Here is a 24,978-nt window from a genome sequence, read left to right on the forward strand (position 1 = left end):
GCATTTTTTTGTGATAAGACATCACACGAACAGATTTTTTAATGTTGGGTAATATTTCAATGACTTTCTCCACACTCTTTAGACTTCTTTGAGCACCACTGCATGGATGAACCACTGGAAAGGAAATCTCTAAGATGTATATGCTATGAGGCATGTACATAATACTGGCTGTTTTCCTCTACAGCGTTCATGCATATGTCCCCCTCTCAGTTTCACTGTCTGTAATGGGGGAAATAGATAGTTCCAGGACAGGAGTTAGTATCCAGTTAAGTCTGTCACCATTGGTCCAGATGACAGACATGGACCCAAATAACTATTTTTTTGTCTGAACTTCAGAGGTGCTGAGCATCTACAACTGCCACTGACTTCACTGGGAGATGCAGGTGCTCAGCATCTCCAGGTCAGTATTTAAGAAGGGTGAGGTATTTGCTTCTACTCTGCATTTCTATGCTGAAAAAAGGTTTGATCTGTTTTCACTGCAGAATCTGAGCACTAATATTTAAAAGCTGCATACTTAACTGGTATGGAGGAGGACATACTGGATTGTGGGTCAGTTCATATAGTCATTTAGCTCTAAGCTCCACTCATATCAATATTATATCCCCAGACCTCCTTGATGAAACTTCAGCCGTGGCTGTAATGATTAATGATTAAAAGCAAAACAATAAGAGAAAAATATCTGTGGCTACCAAATATAGGCACAGGGTTTATGCTCAAGACATACGGAGGGAGATGATTTGGTAAGCAACAAATAGGCTAGAGGGGGTGAAATTCATGAAATTTTCATTTCAGCAGCTTCTCGAAATTCAAAGCGCAACAATCTCCTAAAGAACTGTAAATTATCCAAGGACGTTCCTGCTGTCATCACGATACTAAGCTTCCTGGAATTATTTACCTGAAACAAGAATATCGTTCCGTAAAGCACACACTGCATATTCAGACTTGGTAAATTCTGGGAGCTTAGCCAGTGACTTCCATTCTCCTGTCACAGGATCGTAGCATTCAGTGTATGGCAGATTAAACCCCCCAACTCGTTCACAGCCTCCGACAATGACTATCACCTCAGAATAACCAGTTGATCTAAAAGAATGAAAACAGAAAGACAAAATAGATGTTTATTAAAGCATATGTAGCAAACAATATCAGCTTGAAAAACCAAGATCATACAGTTTTAAAATCTGAAAATCTATTATTTAATGTGATACTGACTTCTACAGCAATAATTATTTCCTTACAAAATGGTTAAGGGTTTTCACTGTATTTCCAGCCGTCCCACTGTGTGCCAGGTAACCATGCCAATAAGTAACCTTTTTTTCTTTTTTTTTTTTTTTAATAAATGGTGGAGTTATATTGTATGATTGTTCCATGAAAAAATCAATTTTTAAAAAAGAAAGCCCTTAAACTTGAAGATTGTTTTCCTCCTCTGACTGAAAATGCAGAAATATCAGAGGTAAAGCTGAAGCCATGTGTGAGAAATTTATATATGCAGTTTTGGAAGTTTCATATAAAATCCATCATATTGAAAACAGTCTTCTGCAAAATTACAAATCTCACAAAGAGTCCTGTGACAGTTTACACCACATTAATATTTCACAAATTTAGAACTAAATATCTTCCAAGTGTTACAGAAAATTTCTTTTTAAAAAAGTTTTAAACTTATGGATCAGACAAAAACTTTATTAGACAGGATGTATGGTTGCAAATATGTATCAGTAATGTGAAAGTGGGTGTGGTAATGGAGGGAAACTTTAAAGAAGGTTGAAATAATAAAACCAAGTACCAAAGCCAGCAAATTCAAAGTTAATGTTACACTTATCCAAAAAACAAAATAAAATCCAATATCAAATCCAAACATTTGAAAATATGGAAATGCAGAGTTAAAGAAGCTTAGACATTAACCCTTCTCCATAGTCCTGCTCACTTTCCAGTCAAATTCTTAAGAAAACCTGGTACCTGCAGATTATACTTCTATAGTTATAATATAAAATAAACATACCTCACTACAATATCTCATTCAATATATGAATGGATAGAAAGGATCAACCAGCTACTATATATGAGCCTACCAAATCATTAGTCCCTCCCTCAAATTCACTTTTGCTCATGAGCCACCTATAAAAACCTCTCTCCATTTAAGCTTCTCTAGTTTAGGGAAATTTGCACCCATGTAATTACATCAATGCTAGGGCTGCCTGAGTTGCCCCCGGGCTAAGCGCACCAGCCACTGCAGAAGTCACAGAGGTCACGGAATCAGTGACTTCCGTGACAACTCGCATCCTTATACAGGATTGCAAATCTTTTTTAAATTAAGAAATAAATGAGCCAATATCCGTGGATCGAAAATACTGCCTGAGAGTGGTGATGCATAGTTTTGCTCTCTCTGAAGGAGAATTGATTTACTAAAATATTGTAAATCCAGAACTGGATTTAAAAATAAACAAACCACACCTCTGGATGGTCACACGTGTGGAGATTAGGGTCTGATCTACACTAGAAAATTAGGTCAACATAACTACGTCATTTAGGGGTATGAAAAATCCACACCCCTGCCAACTTAATTATCTAGTGCAGACCAGGTGTCTGTGTAGACAGCTCTAAGCTAGGTCAATGAAAGATTTCTTCCGTTGACCGAGCTACCACCTCTCAGAGAGGTGGATTACCTACATCAAAAGGACAATGCCTCCTGTTGGCATATACAGTCTCAACACTGAAGTGCTGCCGCTGTGCTGCTGTAGCATTTCAAATGCAGACAAGCCCCAAGAGGCAGTAGCTAGGTTGACAGAAGAATTTATCCACTGACACAGTACTGTCTACACTAGGTGTTAGGTCAGCTTAACCACATTACACAGAGGGGTGGATTTTTCACACCCAAATCCACCCCGAGCTACGTACTTAAGACAACTTAATTTTCTAGTGTAGACCAGACCTTAGAATTTTTTGCAAGTAGGACAGTGTGCTGTGAATAAAGATAATAGGGATCACATTAAAAAATAAAGAGGCAGGCACAAAATACAATTAGGCATAGGCTGTTAATAGCAACAGTTAACTATTGAAAAAAAATGCAAATGGAGGTAATCAGAGCTGTGGTTCTCAAACTGTGGCCTATGGACCAGGAATAGTCCAAAGATTCCTTCTGGCAGTCTAGAAAATGAAATACTGTGAGAAGCAAGAAGGGTGGGCCCAGGAGATGGCATGGAAAGTGGTCCATGAGATCTCTGTCATTACGTGGTCCCCAAAATAGAAAAAATGGAGAACCACATTACTAAAGTAACATTCATAGATACTAAGGTCAGAAGGGACCATTATGATCATCTAGTCCGACCTCCTGCACAACGCAGGCCACAGAATCTCACCCACCCACTCCTGCAAAAAACCTCTCACCTATGTCTGAACTACTGAAGTCCTCAAATCGTGGTTTAAAGACTTCAAGGAGCAGAGAATAAAGTGACCCAGTGCCCCATGCTACAGAGGAAGGCGAAAAAACTCCAGGGCCTCCTCGAATCTGCCCTGAAGGAAAATTCCTTCCCGACCCCAAAGATGGCGATCAGCTGAATCCTGAGCATATGGGCAAGATTCACCAGCCAGATACCCAGGAAAGAATTAAATCCAGTGCTTTCACAGAAGAAATTAAAAATCAGATTTCTGATGTACTTCACACAGGAAACTATACAGCTCTCATGACATTATTTGAAGAAGCTGAATTAAACAATATAGACCAACAAATGGCTGCCTGGGTAGCAGTCCTTTAATCAGTTCAAAGAAAATCTGTTAAAAAAATTTAAAATTTCCACAGACAGAAATTCTGAGGGATTTTGAAAAATCAGTAATTTTGTCTGTAAAAGCATCCGCCATATTTGGGTGCTGCATAAAAAATAATAGCCAGCAGTGCAGTAGTTAAATACAAAGTAATTCACTTAAGAGGAAAAAATTACTGAATTCTTACTTTTTAAAAAAAAAGTAGTTGAGAAGAACTGGTTGAAATGGATAATATGATAATAACCCAACTAAAAGTACATCTGGATACATTTTTATTAGACAGGTCTAGTGGGTCTGTGCACTGAAATAAGCAACAACTGTAAGACAGTCTAAAGATATTCAAAGCTTATGGTATGCAATTCATATTTTGTTTTGAATACACAGGAGTCCACCCACTAGAACAGGGGTGGGCAAACTTCTTTGGCCTGAGGACCGCATCTGGGTATAGAAATTGTATGGTGGGCCATGAATGCCTAGTCGGGGAGGGGGGACTCTATGGGATGTAATGTGGGGGAGGTCTCTATAAGGGATGTTACCGAGGTGGGGGGAGGAGGGACTTATGTGGTGTCGTACCAGAGATTCCTAGGGGCCCTGCCAGCAGCGGCACCAAGGCAGCCATACCAGGCCCTGCCATGGGTGGAGACACCCTAGCTGAGACGGGTGGGGCTGCTGAAGACCGGGAGGGGATTGGGCGTCCTGCTGCATTGGGGGGGCTGCCGCGTAGGGGCGGGGTTCTGATACCGGAAACAGCATAGTGAAGTCACACCTGCGCAGTGTGGCTCTGCGTGTTGGAAGATGGTGCTCATCAAGGGAATTGTGAGTCAGGGGCTGGGGAGCGCCGGGTGAGTGGAACGGGGCATGCCCCCAACCCTCGGTTGGAGTGCCAGAGTGGGCCAAGCCCATGACCATGCTCCCTAGCAGGAGCTTGAGGGCCAGATAAGAACATCTGATGGGCTGCAAGCAGCCTGAGGGCCGTAGTTTGCCCACCTGTCATAAATATAAAGGGAAGGGTAAACCCCTTTAAAATCCCTCCTGGCCAGAGGAAATCTCCTCTCACCTGTAAAGGGTTAAGAAGCTAAAGGTAACCTCGCTGGCACCTGACCAAAATGACCAATGAGGAGACAAGATACTTTCAAAAGCTGGGAGGAGGGAGAGAAACAAAGGGTTTGTGTGTCTGTCTATATTTTGTCTTTGCCGGGGATAGACCAGGAATGAAGCCTTAGAACTTTTAGTAAGTAATCTAGCTAGGTATGTGTTAGATTATGATTTCTTTAAATGGCTGAGAAAAGAATTGTGCTGAATAGAATAACTATTTCTGTCTGTGTATCTTTTTTGTAACTTAAGGTTTTTGCCTAGAGGGGTTCTCTATGTTTTGAATCTAATTACCCTGTAAGGTATTTACCATCCTGATTTTACAGGGGGGATTTCTTATTTCTAATTCTATTTTTATTAAAAGTCTTCTTGTAAGAAAACTGAATGCTTTTTCATTGTTCTCAGATCCAGGGGTTTGGGTCTGTGGTCACCTATGCAAATTGGTGAGGCTTTTTATCCAACATTTCCCAGGAAAGGGAGGGTGCAAGTGTTGGGAGGATTGTTCATTGTTCTTAAGATCCAAGGGTCTGGGTCTGTAGTCACCTAGGCAAATTGGTGAGGCTTTTTACCAAACCTTGTCCAGGAAGTAGGGTGCAAGGTTTTTGGGAAGTATTTTGGGGGGAAAGACGTGTCCAAACAGCTCTTCCCCAGTAACCAGTATTTGTTTGGTGGTGGTAGCGGCCAATCCAAGGACAAAGGGTGGAATATTTTGTACCTTGGGGAAGTTTTGACCTAAGCTGGTAAAGATAAGCTTAGGAGGTTTTTCATGCAGGTCCCCACATCTGTACCCTAGAGTTCAGAGTGGGGGAGGAACCTTGACACCACCCCTGCACTGGAACAACATAACCACTAGATGTCACTGAGAAGCTTAATGGAAATATGACAGACAACCTCAAGATGTCAGTGCAACTGTATTCAGCTATCTGGCTCCCACATCCCCACTTTGTTCTACAAAGAAATCTTAGGGCAGGAGTAGTCAATAGGCCAACCGCAGGCCAAATCCTGACAATCAAACACTTTTGAACAGAATCCAAAATCTTTATTTACTTATTATTATCATTATCATCATTGTAGTTATTTTTATTATTTTTCTTCCCTGGAGTCTGGACCTTCACTATACCTTGACCAAGAAATTTGGGCCTTGACAAAAAAAAATTGACCACCCCTGGCTTAGGGGCATAAGGGACAAGAAGGGAGGATCAACAGCTGTCAACCCAAGTGTCATAAACATAAAAGGAAGGGTAACCACCTTTTTGTATACAGTGCTATAAAATCCCTCCTGGCCAGAGGCAACATCCTGTTACCTGTAAAGGCTGAAGAAGCTCCGCTAACCTGGCTGGCACCTGACCCAAAGGACCAATAAGGGAACAAGATACTTTCAAATCTTGGGCGGGGAAGGGCTTTTGTTTGTCCTCTTTGTTTAGTGTTTGTTCTCTCTTGGGACTGAGAGAGGCCAGACAGAAATCCATCTTCTCCAACCCATCCTAATCCAAGTCTCCAATATTGCAACCAGTATAGGTAAGCCAGGCATGGCGGATTAGTTTATCTTTTGTTTTATGTTAATTTTCCCTGTGTTAAGAGGGAGGTTTATTCCTGTTTCCTGTACTTAACTCTAGCTATACCCGAGAGTTAGGAAAAAAAAAACAAAACTTGTGAATTTCCCTGCAGGCGGTTAACTACCCTGCCTTTAGGTAGAGAAAACTCCAGCTCAAAAAGAAAAATCCCTTTGTAAAAAAACTAACACCTCTGTCTCCAGGCAAATAGACAGAAAACCCTCTAGCTGCTCTCAGCTTAAAAATCAAACCTCTTCAGGTCTGTGCTTTTGGTTCAAAATGATCTCTAGTTCAAAATGATCCCACCGCTCTGCCACCATGTCAGGGTTCCTTCCCCACTCTGAACTCGAGGGTACAGATGTGGGGACCCGCATGAAAGACCCCCCTAAGCTTATTCTTACCAGCTTAGGTTAAAAACTTCCCCAAGGTACAAACTTTGCCTTGGCCTTGAACAGTATGCTGCCACCACCAAGCGTTTTAAACAAAGAACAGGGAAAGAGACCACTTGGAGACAGCCCTACACCCCTTTCCTGGAGAAGGCTTGATAATAATCCTCACCAATTTGTACACGTGAACACAGACCCAAACCCTTGGATCTTAAGAACAATGAAAAATCAATCAGGTTCTTAAAAGAATAATTTTAATTAAAGAAAAGGTAAAAGAATCACCTCTGTAAAATCAGGATGGAAAATACTTTACAGGGTATTCAGATTCAAAACACAGAGGATCCCCCTCTGGGCAAAACCTTATAAAGTTACAGAAAACAGGAAAAAACCTCCCTCTTAACACAGGGAAAATTCACATAAAACAAAAGATAAACTAATCTGCCTTGCCTGGCTTACCTGTACTGGTTGCAATATCGGAGACTTGGATTAGGATGGGTTGGAGAAGATGGATTTCTGTCTGGCCTCTCTCAGTCCCAAGAGAGAACAAACACTAAACAAAGAGCACAAACAAAAGCCTCTCGCCCCAAGATTTAAAAGTATCTTGTTCCCTTATTGGTCCTTTGGGTCAGGTGCCAACCAGATTAGCTGAGCTTCTTAACCCTTTACAGGTAACAGGAGGTTGCCTCTGGCCAGGAGGGATTTTATAGCACTGTATGCAGAAAGGTGGTTACCCTTCCCTTTATGTTTATGACACCAAGTTTTAAACGTGCAATGACATCAGACAATTTTTCAAATTTTTCTTGCTTCAAAAGAACTCAGACCAGAATCCCACAGTTTTTGAACAGCTAGTCAGAAACCAGTTTAAGTATAGAAACATACTGATACATATGCACACACAATCCCCAGAAAAGTTCGCCAGAAAAGTTTGAGTAAAAACATTAATTCTGGTATATAAAACTTTCAGTAGGTTCTATGCTTTTTCCTCACTAACAAAGTTTACATAAAAGCAAAGCAGGAGAAAGACGAGGCAGCAATACATGGAACATAGGGAGGGAATGGGGAAAGGAGTTACCAAAACCCCATTTTAGAAGAAATAAAAGGGGAAAGCATGGAGGAGGCTGGGAGGAATCTGGTAACTTTTACAAAACTTTATCCATTTTTGCAACAGAATCAAATGACAAGGAACTATCCCTTGAATTTAATAATAGATACAGAGAAAAATCATTGCTGGGAGACCAGGCAGCTTCTCTCTTTATAAATTACTCCTCTTGTTGCTGCATTCATGATTCAGTGTTTATTTTCGTCTTAAATTTAGTAACAAAAACCCTGCTCAGAAAATGTCTCTGTTAAACATAAGTAGTGGAGTGGAGGTGGGTGTCTCCTTTTTCAGTTCTCCAGTGCAGCATTACAGGTAGCCAACTAACCTTCTCAAGTACCTATGTTATGTTTGGCAGAATTTCCAGGCTTAAACATTTTAGTTTTCCTTCTTTACCATTCTTTCAAGAATGTAATGTTTTTAGCAATTACCTGTGAAGGTATATGGCAGAATCCAAAAGAAATCCCCATAACCAACAGTTCCAAAAATACCACCACTGGCATTTTTTCTCATTTCCTCCTGTAGCTTACAGCAGCAATTTCCAGTTTTATTATGGGATAGTAAGAAGTAATGTTTTAGAATTTAAAAAAAACAGGTTACAATATTTAAACTTAAAATATTTTCTGTAGCTACTATGTAATTCTGTAAATATATATATTTGTTTTGTTATTTCATCTCTAAATCTGTTATATAATTCTAGAACTGTATTACTAATCTTGTAAAGTGTCTTATTAAACCTGTAAAGTGTTTTGTGGTGTAACAATGGGATTTTCAAAGCAGTCGCTATTGCCCTGACTGAAAAATGCCACCCAGCTCCTTGATAAGTGTACATTATTATTTTACACTGTAAAAATGAAATAATTATGAAATGTAGTGGATTAATGGCTGCATTGTAATGAGCTGGAATGAAAGCTGCTGCAAGTGGCTTAACTGGGCAACTAGTGGAAAGGGCTTAGGATCTCATCCTGCCAACATCTACACCTGTGAGTAACTTACTGATGTAAAAGTCCTTCCTCCTGAATTCTAGGGGACTACTCATCAGTAAAGTTACATATATGTGTGAATAAGATTACTCAACGGCCTACTTAAAGTTAAGCATGTGAGGTGACCAGCCTTTGTGTGGATAAGGCAGTAAAAATGCAGAACTCGGTAACACAAAATAAAAGACACTTTCAAATTTTTCTTCTCTATGCTGCAGTCTTGGTTACAGTTCATATCCACTAGACAAACAGGTAAAAAAATCTGCATACAAAAATAATGTTCTTCTAGGACATATCAGAAAAACAGTAAAAAAAACCTCTCACCTGCGTGGTCTAGTTCTTGGGGACATCATTTCATTTCCAAGTATGTGGTATCTTCTTGCTTCATGCAGCAGCTGATAACACTCTGGAGAATTCTGAATCAGCTGTTCCACTTCCACTGTCTGTACAAAATAGTTAGGGTGTAATAAAGGGAGTCTCACATGCGTCAGAAGTTCCTGTAACACTGGCCTTCTCAGATCAACAGCACGGTAAACCCAGCGCATAACTGCTTCAAAAACCATCTCTTCTTTACTAATCACCAACTCATCACTACAAATATAATCAATAAGCTCATCTTTCCCAAGCTCGAGAAATTCTTCATGCTGAGAAACATCCTCAAATGTCTGCAGTGCAAAATTTCTGCATTTGGTGAAGAGTGTCTTTAGTGAGTGTGTATCAGCAAAACGCTGGATTCCCAGGCAGTTACAAGGATCCAGCTGCTCTTCCAGGAACTTGGCACAAGCATCACGCAGAACACTAATTTGAAAGAGACTTGATGTTTCAAAGATATATTGCACATTTTCTGTCGTGATTTTCACCTTGCCAGTGTACACGTACTGTAAAAAGCAATCCATAGCTTCAGCAAAAATGCCATTGATCTCCACCAACATTTCTCTGCTTTCTCTGTGATCATTGCAAAACATAGCTCTGAAGTAGCTACTGCAGGCTGAGAGAACAGCTCGATGGCAGGGAAACTCTCTTCCTTCCACACAGATAATTACATCTGTGAACAAGCGGCTGTCTCTAAACTCATTGAAAATCTGGAGTATGCTTTCAGCATGGGATGATCCTGAAGAGAAGTCAAAAAACTCATGACTTGATAAGGACTTTGGGTCCATTTCAAAAACTTTACGTTTGGTTGCAGGGGAATCACGGACCCCGCTATCCTCTCTATTCAGTCTGCGGCCCAGTATTAGTACCATTGTTACATCCGTTGACTATAGAATCATTGAGAAAAGATTTCTGAGTGTCTTCTTTACGGTGCTATGGCTAGAAGAATTAAAACATTTTAGTACCCAATCAATCAATTCTGACAGTTAATGCCATGAAAGAATTATGAAATTTATGAAACTTACATAATACAAAACAAATAGCCTGATCAGTCTAAAATCAGTGTAACTTACACTACTCTAGTAAAGGTCAAAAGTTGTTATTTGGCAAATGATATGTGACATCATGCAATGCAGTGAAATATATCCTACTGTAATGCATACACACAAAGAACAGAGTTAAGGCTGCTGTGGGAACCATCATTATGAATACCCTAGCCTTTGTTTACTTGAAGTATCACCCTTATATCAAGCTTAAAAATGTCAAGAGGCTAAATCCTAAATTCCTTACTCAAGCAAATCTCTCGGTTGATATCAGCAGGAGTTTGCCCGAGTAAAGACCTCCGGATTTTGCTATACAGATTTTTAAACTGCTTCTTACTATGTGTTTACACAGCCCCTAGCACAATGTAACTCTGATCTCAGGGCCTCCAGGTGCTCCTGTAATACCTCTAATAAAAGTAATATTAAAGAAGACTGAAAATTTTAAACTAGAAAAATTGCAGAGGGAGGCTACAAATCACATCTCCATCTTCAGTATACATTAGTACCACAATGCAATCTATGGAGTTTAATGATTTTGTTTTCCAAGTGACCATTCTTGATCAGCAAAAGCAAATGTCTTAGCTCTTCTTTCTTATCAGCAAAACAATCAGTTAATCAATATGCTAAGGTGAAATTAAAAATTAATACAGGTTGCTAATGTGCATTTTGGAAAAAATACTTAAAATTCATGTTGAAGCATAATGTAGATACCGCAGAAAAAAGGCAACCACGTGAATAATTATCAAATAATAATTATGTATATTTGTGAGAAATCCATTATGCAAGCAAATGAATAAGGAGTCTTTGCATCTGGAAGTAAGAAGTGGGGGCTACCTAGTGAGTTAAAGGAGAATTTCTGTTTTCTGACCTTAGTTAACTCCTATCTAAAATTTATAAGCAAAGACTACAGTCGAAAGCATTGTATCATCATCAATATATACAGCTCTCTCACTCAAACGCAAATTATGTTGAAAGAACATTGTTAAGATTGCAAAGTCAAACACTCAAAGGTTAGGAAATGAATTAAGGTTGCCTGTGAACATAATACGATTAATTTGCCTAGACATAGCCTGGTGAAAGTATATATGATGATCATCCCTATAAGCATAGCTCAGTTGGTATATCTTTTGATTCCCGATTTTTAAAGCCAACTGGACTAAAGCCCTACCAAAAAAACCCAAAAAACAAACAAAACAAAACAAAAAACCCCACGCCCCACTGGGAAGCACTCCTGCACTAACTTCCATAATTCTAAGTGCATGGATTTATTTTTAAACTTCCAGGAAGATGTGTCTCAAATTATTTTAAAACTTGTGCAAAAGGTTTTTTTTAAAAAAAAAAGGATTCTAAGAGATTATGTTAATTTCCTCTCATTCCCCAGAGACAGTACAGAGACAGTAAATGCTGTTTCTAACACTAATTTTATTTCCTGACTGCCCAGCATCTTCAGAGCTGCATATTACTGGACCAAGGTCTGGCTACACCATCTCTTAACATAGAACAAAATGAACCATACTATTTTTTAAACAGGCTTTTTATAAAGCCTTTTTAGAAGATACTATTCTTGACTGTATTCTGTAGTACAGTTTCCTCACTCAGACAATTTTAAAAAGGAACACTATGAATATACCAAACATGTCATACTGTTGCTTTTTACATAGGGCTCAAATCTATTTCAGAAATAATTTAATGAAAACCTTTAGAAATTATTGACAAGGTAGAAAATACTTTTGATGAAGTCATATCAAGGCTACAAAATAATTATCCTTAATTTGGATTAACACATGGATTACATGTCAATTTATTGCCTAAAGAATACTGTTGCATTCAATGTAACATTTTCAATAAAGCCTGCTAAAGCACGCAGTTAATATTGTGTCACTAGATATTCTAATCTGTATCTCTATAGTCTATCCAATTTATTTTGCACGTTTTACCCAGTAATGACATCTCCTGGGCCAGATGAAAATATTAAACTCACCAGTTATACTGTTTTCTAAGGAACTAAAATATGAAATTGCAGAACTACTAACTGTGGTATGTAACCTATTGCTTAAATCAGCATCTGTACCAGACGACTGGCAGATAGCTAATGTAACACTGATTTTTAAAAAAGGCTCCAGAGGCAATCCTGGCAATTACAGTCCAATAAGCCTAACTTCAGTAGCAGGCAAACTGGTTGAAACTATAATAAAGAACAGAATTATCAGATGCATAGAGGAATGTGATTTGTTGAGGAAGAGTCAATATGACGTTTGTAAAGGGAAATCATGGCCCACCAATATACTAGGATTCTTTGAGGGTGTCAACAAACATGTAAACAAGGATAATCCAGTTGATATAGTGTACCTGAACTTTCAGAAAGCCTTTGACAAGATCCCTTACCAAAGGCTCTTAAGCAAAGTAAGCAGTTATGGAAAAAGAGGGAAACTCCTCATGTATTAGTAATAGGTTAAAAGATAGGTAACAAAGGGTCGGCATAAATGGTCAGTTTTCACAGTGGAGAAAGGCAAAAAGCGGGGTCCCCCAAAGATCTGTACTGGGACCAGTGATTTTCAAGATATTCATAAATGATCTGGACAAGGGGATAAACATTGTGGTAGCAAACTTTGCAAACAATTCAAAATTACTAAAGATAATTAAATCCAAAGCTGACTGCGAAGCGTTACAAAGGGATCTCAAAAAACTGGATGACTGGGTAACTGGACACTGAATTTATGGCTAAGGCTTCAAGTTTGTCATGGAGGTCACAGATTCCGTGACTTTCCATGACCTCTGTCACTTCTGCAGTGGCCGGTGCACCTGGCTCAGGGCAGCTCAGGCAGCCCCTGCGCCAGCCGTACCAGCTGGTGCTCAGGCAGACTTGGGCCACTGTGCTTCCCCCCGCCCCCGCCCACCAGCAGCAGAGTTTGGGTGTGGGAGGGGGCAGGGGCACAGGATGGGGTGAGCCGGGCTCTGGGCAGTGCTTACCTGGGGGGTTCCCTGGAAGCGGCAACATCCCCATCACTCAGCTGCTAGGTGGAGGCGTGGCCAGGAAGCTTTGCACCCTGACTCTGCCTGCAGGCACCGCCTCCACAACTCCCACTGGCCACGGTTCCCGGCCAATGGGAGCCACAAAGCCAGCACTTTGGGTGGAGGCAGCTCATAACCCTCGCACCCCCTCCAGCACTAGCAGGGGTCCCAGGCTGCGTGCCGCTGTCTGCCCCACTCCAGCACCCAGGCCACACTCCCCCAGTTTTAGTCACGGGTATTTTTAGTAAAAGTCATGGACAGGTCACGGGCCGTGAATTTTTGTTTACTGCCTGTGACCTGTCTGTGACTTTTACTAAAAATACCTGTGACTAAAACGTAGCCTTATTACAACAATCTGTAACCCACTAACCCCCTCATTTTGTCCTATGACTGCAGAAGTTTTAACTGGCCACTGTACCTTGAATGGTCCCTTACAATATGTGCTAACTACTTATGCTAAACAATCTTTTCCCATTTAGTTTAGTTTGGACACTCGACATATCTTTCCCAGACCTCAAGAAGAGCTCTGTGTGGCTTGAAAGCTTGTCTCTCACCAACAGAAATTGATCCAATAGAAGATATTACCTCACTCATCTTGTCTCTCTAATATCCTGGCACCGACATGGCTACAACTACACTCCATACATGGGTAACCAAATGTCAGATGAAATTGAATGTTGATAAACTATTGTGAATTGAAAAACATAATCCCAACTGTACTTACAAAATGATGGGGTCTAAATAGCTGCTAACAGTCAAGAAAAATCTTGGAATCACTGTGGATAGTCCTCTTAAAAAATCTGCTCAAAGTGCAGCAGCAGTCAAAAAAGCTAAGAGAGTATTAGGAAAGGGATAGATAATAAGATAGAAAATACCATAATGCCATTATATAAATCTATTGTATGCCTACACCTGGAATATTGCATGAGGTTCTGGTTGCCCTGTCTCAAAAAAGATATATTAGAATTGTAAAAATTACAGAGAAGGGCAACAAAAATGATTAGGGATAATGGAAGACTTTTCAGATAAGGCGGGATTAAAAAGACAGTGTTCATCTTAGAAAAGAGATGACTAAAGGGGGGAACATGATAGAAGTCTATAAAATCATGAATAGTGTGCAGAAAGTGAGTAAGGAAATGTTATTTACTCCCTCACATAACACAAGAATCAGGGTCACCTGATGAAATTAATAGACAGCAGGTTTACAACAAACAAAAAGGAAGTACTTCTACACACATCACACAGTCAACTTGTGAAATGTTGTGAAGGTTAAAAAGATAACTAGATTAAAAAAAATTAGATAAGTCCATGAAGGATAAGTCCATCAATGGCTATTAGCCAAGATAGTCAGGGATGCAACTCTGTGGTCTGAGTGTCCTTAAATCTCTGACGGACAGAAACTGGGACTGGATGACAGAGATGGATCACTTGCTAAATTCACTTGAAGGATCTCGCACCAGCCAATGTCAGATGACAGGATACTGGGCTAAAAGGACCATTGGTCTGAATCAGTATGGTTATTCTTATGTTCTTATATTGAGGGCCTAATCCTGCTACATTTACTCATATTGGGACTAATTGTACAGTAAATTCAGGCTACTCAGCATAAGAAAGTGTGGCAGAATTGGGATTTACATCAGCAGTAAAAAAGGAAAGTGCAACTGTGAGAATATAACTATAAACCTAAAGGCCTGATTTTGATATAACTGATGTAAATAAGAAATAACTTCAAAGAAGCTGGTAGAGTTATACCAAGGTAAAACTAGCATGTAAACAGAATCATGGCCTTCATGTATAGCATAACAGGGTAAAATTCTGTTCATCTTATTCCCGTGAGCAATCTTATTGATTTCAATGGAATCATTCACATAAGTAAAGAAAGCAGGATTTGGTTCTTATTAAATTGACAATGTTAAGTTTTAGCATGCAATATGCCGTGCAATTCATAATACTCGTTAATTGCTTAATAAGGGGCATTGTGTTTTCAAGCCATATACCTCAACCAACAGTTCTCAAACTTCATTGCACCGCAACTCCCTTCTGACAACAAAAATTACTATACGACCCCAGGAATGGGGACCGAAGCAACCCACTTTGGAGTCCCGAAGCACAGTTTGAAAACCCCTGACCAAAAATGTTCGATCCTTGAGGAAGGCAATGTGTCTCTTCTATACTTTGTACAGGGATGAGGACAAAAGTCAGCAATCAATTAGTAAAATAATAATAATGTGATAAATAATAAAATACAGCTTCATAAAAGTGCATGGTACTTTAAAGACATGCTCTCAAGAGCTACCAGACTTCTTTCATTTCTTTAAAGTACCATACTCTTTTATGAACCGTATTTTATTATTTATCACATTATTATTACTAACAAAGTATATCACACAAATAATACCAAAGGGGGGAAGAAATTAGGGAGAAAAGCAAATTACAACAAACAAATATTAGAATTCACTGCTTTTAAATGTATTAGATTGCAATGCTTGTCCTGCTGAATTAAAAGGCTATATTTCCACTAACTGCAGTGGGAACAGGAATTAGTTCCTAGAATTCATACGTACTGTCCTTTCTATGGCCTTGTTTAGGTAATATCAGAAAAATACTCCCATTGGTCCTACCACCCATTCAGTTGCATTAGTGTTAACAGGGAGAATGGGGGTGGGCCCTAGGGCTTGTCTACACTTGAAAGTTAACATAGGTAAATTAGGGTGTGAATGTAAAGTGCAACAGCTGTTCCTGACTAACTCCATGTTACTGGATTCAAAGTGGATTAAACTAAACAGGAACAAGGCACTATTGTTCCTGAATAAACCTAGGTTTACACTTAAAATTTAGATCGACCTAGCTACATCGTTCAGGGGTGTGAAAAATTCCCACATCTGACTGCCGAAGTTAAGATGACCTAACCCCCGATGTACGTGCAGCTAGGTCCACTGACCTATCTACGCTGCTCAGAGAAGTGGACTAACTTCAGCGATAGTAAAAAAGCCCTTCTATCACTGTAGCGCCTGTAGTGTAGACATGGCTTAAGAGTGACCACACTATTCCTGAATATCTCCATATGTACACAAACCCTAAGTGTTGAGTTTCAGGTTCTCTGCAACAAATTTAACTAAAGCTAAAGAGACAGAAAAGAACAATCCCACAAAGAGTAAAATTTCTAAGCAGCCCCTACATCTCCAAAATGACATTATGCAGAGAAGAAAATAATGGCAAAACCTGTGTAAATCTTTATTTACATGGAGCGTCACATGGAGGTAACTGGACTACTTGTGAGAGTAAAGATGACTTGCATGAGGAAGGTTTGGCGAGACTGGACCTTAAACCAGCACAAAGAAGGTATGTTCATTTATTGAATCAGAAAGAACAATCAGTTTTTGAGGTCACTTTAATATTTACATCCTGCAATAAGCTATGTGTAGGCAAACCCGGGAGCCAGGCAGAGCTCACTGGAGAACCCAGCTCATAAATTTTCACTGTTTCAGTACAGCAGTCTTTCATGTCACTTTTATAATCCCGTGTTATCAAGTGCACTATACATCAACTGTAAAACGCTGCTTTGGTTTATAAGATTTGTGTAGTGGGTTAATTTTTTTTAAACCACATTTTAATCCATAATTTGGATACGCTTAAAATTATATGAAAGGAAAAGTTTGACAGATGTGACATACTTTTTGTGCTTCTGTAATTAAAATTGGCAAGAAAGTTGCTCCCTAACATAATCTTAATTACTTGTATTGCAAAAGGGGACCTAAAACCTTGAAAACCCCAGGTACTTCATAATAAAAAAAGTTTTACTTAAGCCTAGCCAAAGGTTAACTGAAAAAGGCAAAAAGCTGTTCCAACTTGTTTTTATCTATTCATCTTTGGTATTCATATAGTACCAATCACTGTTGTAGCTGGCATTTTTCTGGTGGCCCTACCATTTTCTGTAAAAAATAAATACTGTAAATGTTTAGCTTTACAGTTGTGAAGAAAACGTCTGGAATGTGAACCACTGTGCTTCTCTTTTCCTGAGTCTGCAGACAACCTGAAACAATAGATTGGAGAGATGTGAATTTCCCCATTCGTCTAAACTCTTTGGGGCAGGGACCATCTCATACAGCTCCCCCATAAGCTTCGATTTCACTACATTAGCACATATTAAAGTCTGTGCTGTCTAAGGGCTATGCTACACATGGCCTGATTTAGGAACAACTGTTCCTGAATAACTCCATGGGGTAGGCCTGATCTCTACTACAAATTTACGCCAGCATAATTATATTGGCTAAGAGTGTAAAAAATCATACCCCTAGCCAATATAGCTATGCTGGAAAAAAAAAACAGTCCAGTGTAAACCCAATTATTCCAACCAAAGAGTACTTCTGTCAGCACAGCTGATGTTGTTCGGGGTGGTGGTATTAGGGCTGGTCTACACTAGAAACAGGTTGACCTAGCTACATTCATCAGGACTGTGAAAAAGCCACACCCTCAGAGATGTAGTTAAAACAACCTAAGCCCCAGTATAGACAGTGCTAGATTAACAGAAGAACCTGTTTGTTGCTGTAGTATGTGTCCATAGCTATATATACCCTCCCTATATATACCCTCCCTAAGATTCTTTTGCAGGATAAACTGCATCTACATGGGTTTTTTTTGCCAGCATGTTGGCTAGGGGGATGATTTTTTCATATTCTAACTGACATAAATTGTGCAGGCAAAACTTTGTAATGTAGACTTGGCCCATGTGTAGATGAGCCCCAAGGCCAGGTCTACATTATAAAAGGTTTGCCAGACTGACCACTGAGCCCGACCTGATCTTGGAAGTCATTGTATAGGAGTTTCTGTATTGTTATTCATATGTTAAAATAAACTAAGCTGCTTAAGAAAAGTTTTTATAAAGGTAGGGGACACACACTATAAGGAATTATTTCAAATAGGCTTTGCTATCAGCAGTAGACCTAGTGAGACCTAGCAGTTAGCATAAACAGTTGACGTAAGTTAGCTTGAGTGTTTGGTTTAGGTTATAAGGACTTTTGCAACACAGATCTTGTAATAAATAAGTAAACCGCAAAAGAACAAAAACTAGGGGGACTTTTAGTATGTGTAGTCATAAAGTTAACTGCATTGATGCATTAGAAATATTAGGAAATGTACTGAGGCATATGGCTTGTGTCAACAATCAGAACCCCAGTTATGGTTTTCTGGATAGCCCTACATGAACCTTAGGCTGGAAAACAATCTAAATATGGTTCCTACATGTGTGGGTGCTCAAGGAAAAGGAGTATAAAAGAAGATGTATGGCCAACCTCTGGTGTGTGCATCAGGGTGATCAGATGGTGGAAGCCAGGAGCATTACACCCCACTTATGATGTTCTGCACTGACTGTTTCTGCTATCTTCACCAGTCTCTGTTATATTGTGAAAAGAAAAGGAGTACTTGTGGCACCTTAGAGACTAACCTTAGTCTCTAAGGTGCCACAAGTACTCCTTTTCTTTTTGCGAATACAGACTAACACGGCTGCTACTCTGAAACCTGTTATATTGTGAGTATGTCAGCAGGGACTACTTTATTCTTTATATGTGTTTTCTGTGTATTAATGCTTATTAGGGCTGTTGATTAATGGCAGTTAACTCACGCAATTAAAAATTAATCACGATTAATAACATTAATCATGATTAATCGCCATTTTAATCACACTGTTAAACAATAGAATACCAATTGAAAATTATTTCGTATTTTGGATGTTTTTTCTACATTTTCAAATATTTGATTTCAATTTACAACACAGAATACAAATTGTACAGTGCTCACTTTATTTTTTATTACAAATATTTGCACTGTAAAAATGATCATAAAAATAGTATTTTTCAATTCACCTCATACAAGTACTGTAGTTCAATCTCTTAATTAGGAAAGTTGAACTTACAAATATACAATTATGTACAAAAAAACCCCTGCACTCAAAAATAAAACAAGTCCACTCAGGCCTACTTCTTGTTCAGCCACACACTAAGACAAACACGTTTGTTTACATTTACGGGAGATAATACTGCCTGCTTCTTATTTATATCACCTGACAATGAGAATAGGTGTTCACATGGCACTATGGTAGTCGGCATCGCTAGGTATTTACGTGCAAGATGTGCTAAACATTCATAAATGCCTTCATGCTTTGGCCACCATTCCAGAGGACATGCTTCCATGCCGATGACGCTTGTTAAAAAAATAATACATTAATTAAGTTTGTGACGGAACTCCTTGCGGGAGAATTGTATGTCTCCTGTTCTCTTTTACCTGCATTCTTCCATATATTTCATGTTATGGCAGACTTGGATGATGACCCAGCACATGTTGTTCGATTTAAGAACACTTTCACTGCAGATTTGACAATATGCAAAGAAGGTACCAATGTGAGATTTCTAAAGATAGGTATAGCACTTGTGACAAGTTTTAAGAATTTGAATTGCAGTCCAAAATCTGAGAGGGACGAGGTGTAGAGCATGTTTTCAGAAGTCTTAAAAGAGCAACACTCCGATGAGGAAACTACAGAACCCGAACCACCAAAAAAGAAAATCAACCTTCTGCTGGTGGCATCTGACTCAGATGATGAAAACGAACATGCGTCGATCCGCTCTGTTTTGGATCGTTATTGAGCAGAACCTGTCATCAGCATGGACGTGTCCTCTGAAATGGTGGTTGAAGCATGAAGGGACATATGAATCTTTAGCGCATCTGGCACATAAATATCTTGTGGCGCTGGCTACAACAGTCCCATGTGAATGCCTGTTCTCACTTTCAGGTGACATTGTAAACAAGAAGCGGGCAGCATTATCTCCTGCAAATTGTAACCAAACTTGATTGTAGTGACTGGCTGAACAAGAAGTAGGACTGAGTGCACTTGTAGGTGCTAAAGTTTTACATTGTTCTAGTTTTGAGTGCAGGGTTTTTTTTGGTACATAATTCTACATTTGTAAGTTCAACTTTCCTGATAAAGAGATTGCACTACAGTTCTTGTATGAGGTGAATTGAAAAATTCTATTTATCATTTTTACAATGCAAATATTTGTACTAAAAATAAATATAAAGTGAGCACTGTACACTTTGTATTCTGCATTGTAATTGAAATAATATATTTGAAAACGTAGAAAATATCCAAAAATATTTAAATAAATGGTATTCTATTATTAACAGAGCAATTAATTGCGATTATTTTTTTTAATCGCTTGACAGCCCTAATGATTATACTTGGATTTATTTGGATAATTCAAGTTTCTATTGTGACCTACCAATCTCGTAATTAATAATTTAAAGTAGCCACCTGACTAAAGAACCTGTCATTAGTGACTTGTATAATCTGCAACCCAAATTAATGAAAGACTACGGTCAGTATACCTCTACCGGCAAACCCATTTAGTGCACATACAGCTTGCCCTGGCAAAAATTGCTTTTGTCAGAACAGCTTATACTGGTTCCCTGAGCAAAATAAGACACATAGGCAAAAGCACTTTTATGCCAATATAACTGCATCTACACTAGGGCTTTTGCCAGCATAGAAATGTCATAAGAATAAGATCATACCCCTACCAACATTACTACATTGCCAAAGTTGCTAATGTTAGGGTGATCAGATGTCCCAATTTTATAGGGACAGTCCCAGTATTTGTGGGTTTTTCTTATATAGACACCTATTACCCCCTATCGCCGTCCCAATTTTTCACACTTGCTATGTCGTCACCCTAGCTAATGTAAACATGGCCTGAAGCCTTGTCCTTACCAGGAAAACAGGTGTTTTTTTACCACATTACTATCACATGGTAAAAACAAACAAAATCCAAATCCATAGTCTGGCTGCACCCTAGGAGTTTTGGAACATGTGTAGTACTAGGTGTTATATAACCTCTTCTAATAACACACCTTTAATCCTAGTCAAGATAAAGCTTATGTGTTTGTATAGCACCGTCCCAGTATAATGACCTGGGTTGGCCTCTATTGTAAAAGAAATAAATAAATAATAAAACCACCCGTGTTTATGCTGAAGCCTAATAACTGCATTTTAATTCTCATTCTAATTATTTTAATGATTATTTTAACAAACACATCCAGTGGATGTGCTTTATTCCACATTGTTGGACATCATAAATCACACACAGAAAAGACAGTTCATCTAGTCCATCCTTCTAACCAAATAGGATTGTCCCTACAGTATATTCTCTAACTTTTGTTGGGTCTATTTTTAAAAAGTGATGTGCAAAAGGGGGGAAATGTTTCATTTTTTTTGTTTCTGTGTGACATAAGAAAGGTCTAAAAAGTTTCAGGGATTTTTAAGAGTTTTTTTCTGCTTGTTATTTTACACTAGAAATTCAGGTCTTACATGCTCTTGAAAACTGTGACTGAAGAACTGACGTGCAGTACACTAAAACCACCCCTAATGCCTTAGTTCAATGGGATTTCCTTATGTCACATCCTTATGTGGTAGTTTTGAGCGTGTAACAATGGGAAGATTGGTTTTATACATATGTTTATACACTTAAATATTTCTTTGTTAAAAAGATCCCATAAAAACAAAGAAATAGAAAAAAGATGCACTGTACCATCAAGGCTGTAAAAATAATGGACAAAAGCCAGGAAATTGAAGGCTGATATGGTCCTAAATTTACACTGTTGACTTCTTCCTGTTTACAGCCACTTGAGTCAATGGGGGAACTTGTGTTACTGGCTTTTGTCTAAAGGAGTACTTGTGGCACCTTAGAGACTAACAAATTTATTTGAGCATAAGCTTCGAAAGCTTATGCTCAAATAAATTTGTTAGTCTCTAAGGTGCCACAAGTACTCCTATTCTTTTTGCGAATAAAGACTAACACAGCTGCTACTCTGAAACCTGGCTTTTGTCTGATTGCATCACAGCCCTAATGTTATTTAAATTATATTTTGCATACGTTATAAATGTATTTCCTGAAACTTGTGTGCTATTTCATCAGGTATTGTCAGAAGGATTCTATTTATACTTTGTGCCTTGAGGGCTAACTGCTAACTAGCAGTTACAATCGAAAAGTGCTTTAAGGTTGTTGTTCCCCACCCCCTTTCCCCATACACACACACACAGACACACACACAAGTGAAATGTCAAAAAATGCTACAAAGGATTGCAACATAAAGGCCTACCAAGGTCAACTGGAGTTTTGCCTAAGTGAGTTGTGAGGCCCATATGGCAATATTCCCAGGCTGAGGCAATATACGCATAACTTGTTTACTCTATGTACTGTCAGGATGAATAATACTACAAAAATAGAAGCCTGGTACCAGTCTTCCCAGTGCTTGATTTACCAGACTGTAGATTATTTGCAATAGAAACAATATATATTAAAGAGACACAGTTGTGTTGCTGTGTCACTGTCAACTAAGTGACCCCTCTGTTCTAATCTCTGTGATTTGGAATTATTTAGGACAATCAGTGTGGGACAGAAATCATTTAACTGCTTTGAGAAGGACTGCCAAATATCTCACTTTAGTACTCTTTTAATCCCACTTTGGACTTGTCTATACTAGAAATTTAAAAAACCCATTTTTAAATAGGCACAGTTGCATACGTTTTTAAAATGGTTTAAATGGCATTTCAGACCTAACAAATGCATTTCCAAACTAGTTCAGACTAACATGCAATTCAGGGTCTGTCTATATTGGAGAGATTCTGTTCTGCAAAAGAGGGTCAAGGCTTTACCTAGGGCACGTCTTTACTAGCAACGTTAAAGCGCTTTAAAGTGGCTTGTGTAGTCGGGACACAGCGCTGGGAGAGAGCTAGTGCAGCACAGTGCTGGCAGCTGTTCCCCTCCTGGCGGTGGTTTTTTAATAGCACCAGGAGAGCTTTAACGTTGCTAGGGAAGACGCACCCTAGATCCTCCACAAAGAGTTGTTCCAGGTCAAAGAAAGCCATGTTTGCGGAGTTTCTAGTATTTACCTCGAGCTAGGTAACTGGCAATCTGTTACCTGGAATCACAACACAGGGGCGCTTGCAGCTACAGGCGCTGTGCGCGCACCACTGCCGGGGCCACAGGGGGGCGGCACAAAGGGGACAGCAGCCCCGGGCCCCCCTACTTGAGACGGCCTCCACAGCTGGCACTTCCCGGCCGAAGCCCGCTCCACACAACTACTCTAGGCGGTTTGGAGGGAAGGGGGGGGCTACTGCCTGGCCCGCCCGCCCCCTTCCCTCAGGCTCCGGGTGGAGACCGTCCGGCGGCGAACCAAGGGGATGGGGGTAGGGGGCGCCTCAGACTGGCGCCAGAGACGATAACCATCGCGACCTCCACGGGCCACCGCATGGTGTGCGCATGCGTATTACCACAACGGGCTCCCTCAAGGCACCACCAGCATCATGGGCTGCCACGTGTGCGCACGCGCGCGCCCTCCAGCTCACCTTCACCCGGGGCAGCCTTAGCGACAAGCCACCTCCCCTCCCGAATATTTCTGCCCAATCAGACCGAGGCAGCACCAAAGTCCCGCCTTCTGCTCCCTTTTTATCCAATCGCCAGTATCTTTAATCCCCCCCAACACTATTGTTATTAAGAGGAGGAGGACAAGGAAGGAAGGATCCAAAGTACTAAATACCAGGGGAGGCAGCGCCACCCCTTCCCTCCGTTGTGGTTTGCCCCAGTCCACATACACCCGGGGGAGGGGAAGAAAGAACGTTACTGCCCTCTCTAGGCCCTGCACTACCCTGGCCGGGCCCGGAGGGGTTAATGTGATGGGGGGACAGCACCCTTCCCCCAGAGAAAGGGTCAACCCCCTGTGATTGGCTCAACCACAACGAATCCCCCACCGTTCCCGGCCGCTGTCCCGCCGCGGCTGACACAGCCGGCGCAAGGTGGCACCGGGCGTGGAGCCCGGTTCTCTGTGGCCCCGCGCCTGGGGTCAGGCCTGTCCCCGTGCGGCCGAGCCCCGCGCCCCCTCCCCGCCAGGCTGTGGACCGCTCCGTACCTAGACACCGGATGCTGGGGGAGGGGAACTTGACACCCACCTGTGGAGAAAGGGGGACGTTACTAGGCTCCCAGAGAGCGGCAGGCTCAGCCTCCTGCTACCTTGACCATGAGCTGTGGGGTTAGGGGTCTGTTACAGCAGTGGGTGGGCGAGGCTCCGTGGCCTGCCATGGGCAGGAGGTCAGACAAAATGAGCATGATGGTTCCTTCTGGGCCTAAAGTCTGTGGTCCCTGCCCCAGGCTGCTTTACACCCGTCCCCGCTGGCAGCAGACAACCTGGTGTGCTGTGACAGGGCTCCTGGTCCCATCCCCTAGAGCCCCCCCAACACACAGGGTGACTGCCGCTGTGATTCGCTGACAGCCACGCACAGACACCCGTTACCTCTCAGTCCTGCCTTCCGCAGATTTCCTGGTGCTGGGAAGTGGGGCTGCTGCTTGCGCTCTTGCTCTGCCTTTTTTGTTTTAGATCTGTGCCTCTAGCTCCTGCTCAACTCAAAACAAAGGAGACCCTGAGAAACATGTGACCTGCCAAAGCCAAAACACATGATGTCATGACACGCCAGCCAGTGGGATCACAGCGGCAGAAGTACTTGGGAGATGTAGTTCAAAGAGACCACAGCAGTGCAAACATCCGTGTCACGTCGTTTGCCTGCCCATTTTAGTCCATGGTCAGAGTTGAAGTTGCTATTTTAAACCATTAGCAACTATCAAGGGGCCAACTTCCCGAAAATAA

General features: G+C 40.6%; 1 protein-coding gene across 2 annotated transcripts in view; it reads right to left on the minus strand.

Moving 5' to 3' along the window:
- Positions 1-24,762, minus strand: part of KLHL24 (kelch like family member 24) — a 44,978-nt gene extending 20,216 nt beyond the window's left edge. Inside the window, exons 1-4 of one of the 2 annotated variants that reach the window (XM_074964000.1) lie at positions 24,628-24,762; positions 17,259-17,323; positions 9,188-10,174; positions 896-1,080 (exon numbers count right to left, since the gene is read on the minus strand). In XM_074964000.1, the coding sequence (XP_074820101.1) occupies positions 896-1,080; positions 9,188-10,107 (1,105 nt within the window). In that variant the 5' untranslated portion in view covers positions 10,108-10,174; positions 17,259-17,323; positions 24,628-24,762. The remainder of the gene's footprint in view (positions 1-895; positions 1,081-9,187; positions 10,175-17,258; positions 17,324-24,627) is intronic. The other variant, XM_074964001.1, reaches the window with a different exon arrangement.
- Between the last annotated feature and the right edge of the window lie 216 nt (positions 24,763-24,978).

This window comes from Natator depressus, chromosome 9, assembly GCF_965152275.1.
Source record: "Natator depressus isolate rNatDep1 chromosome 9, rNatDep2.hap1, whole genome shotgun sequence".
Lineage (NCBI taxonomy): Eukaryota > Metazoa > Chordata > Testudines > Cheloniidae > Natator > Natator depressus.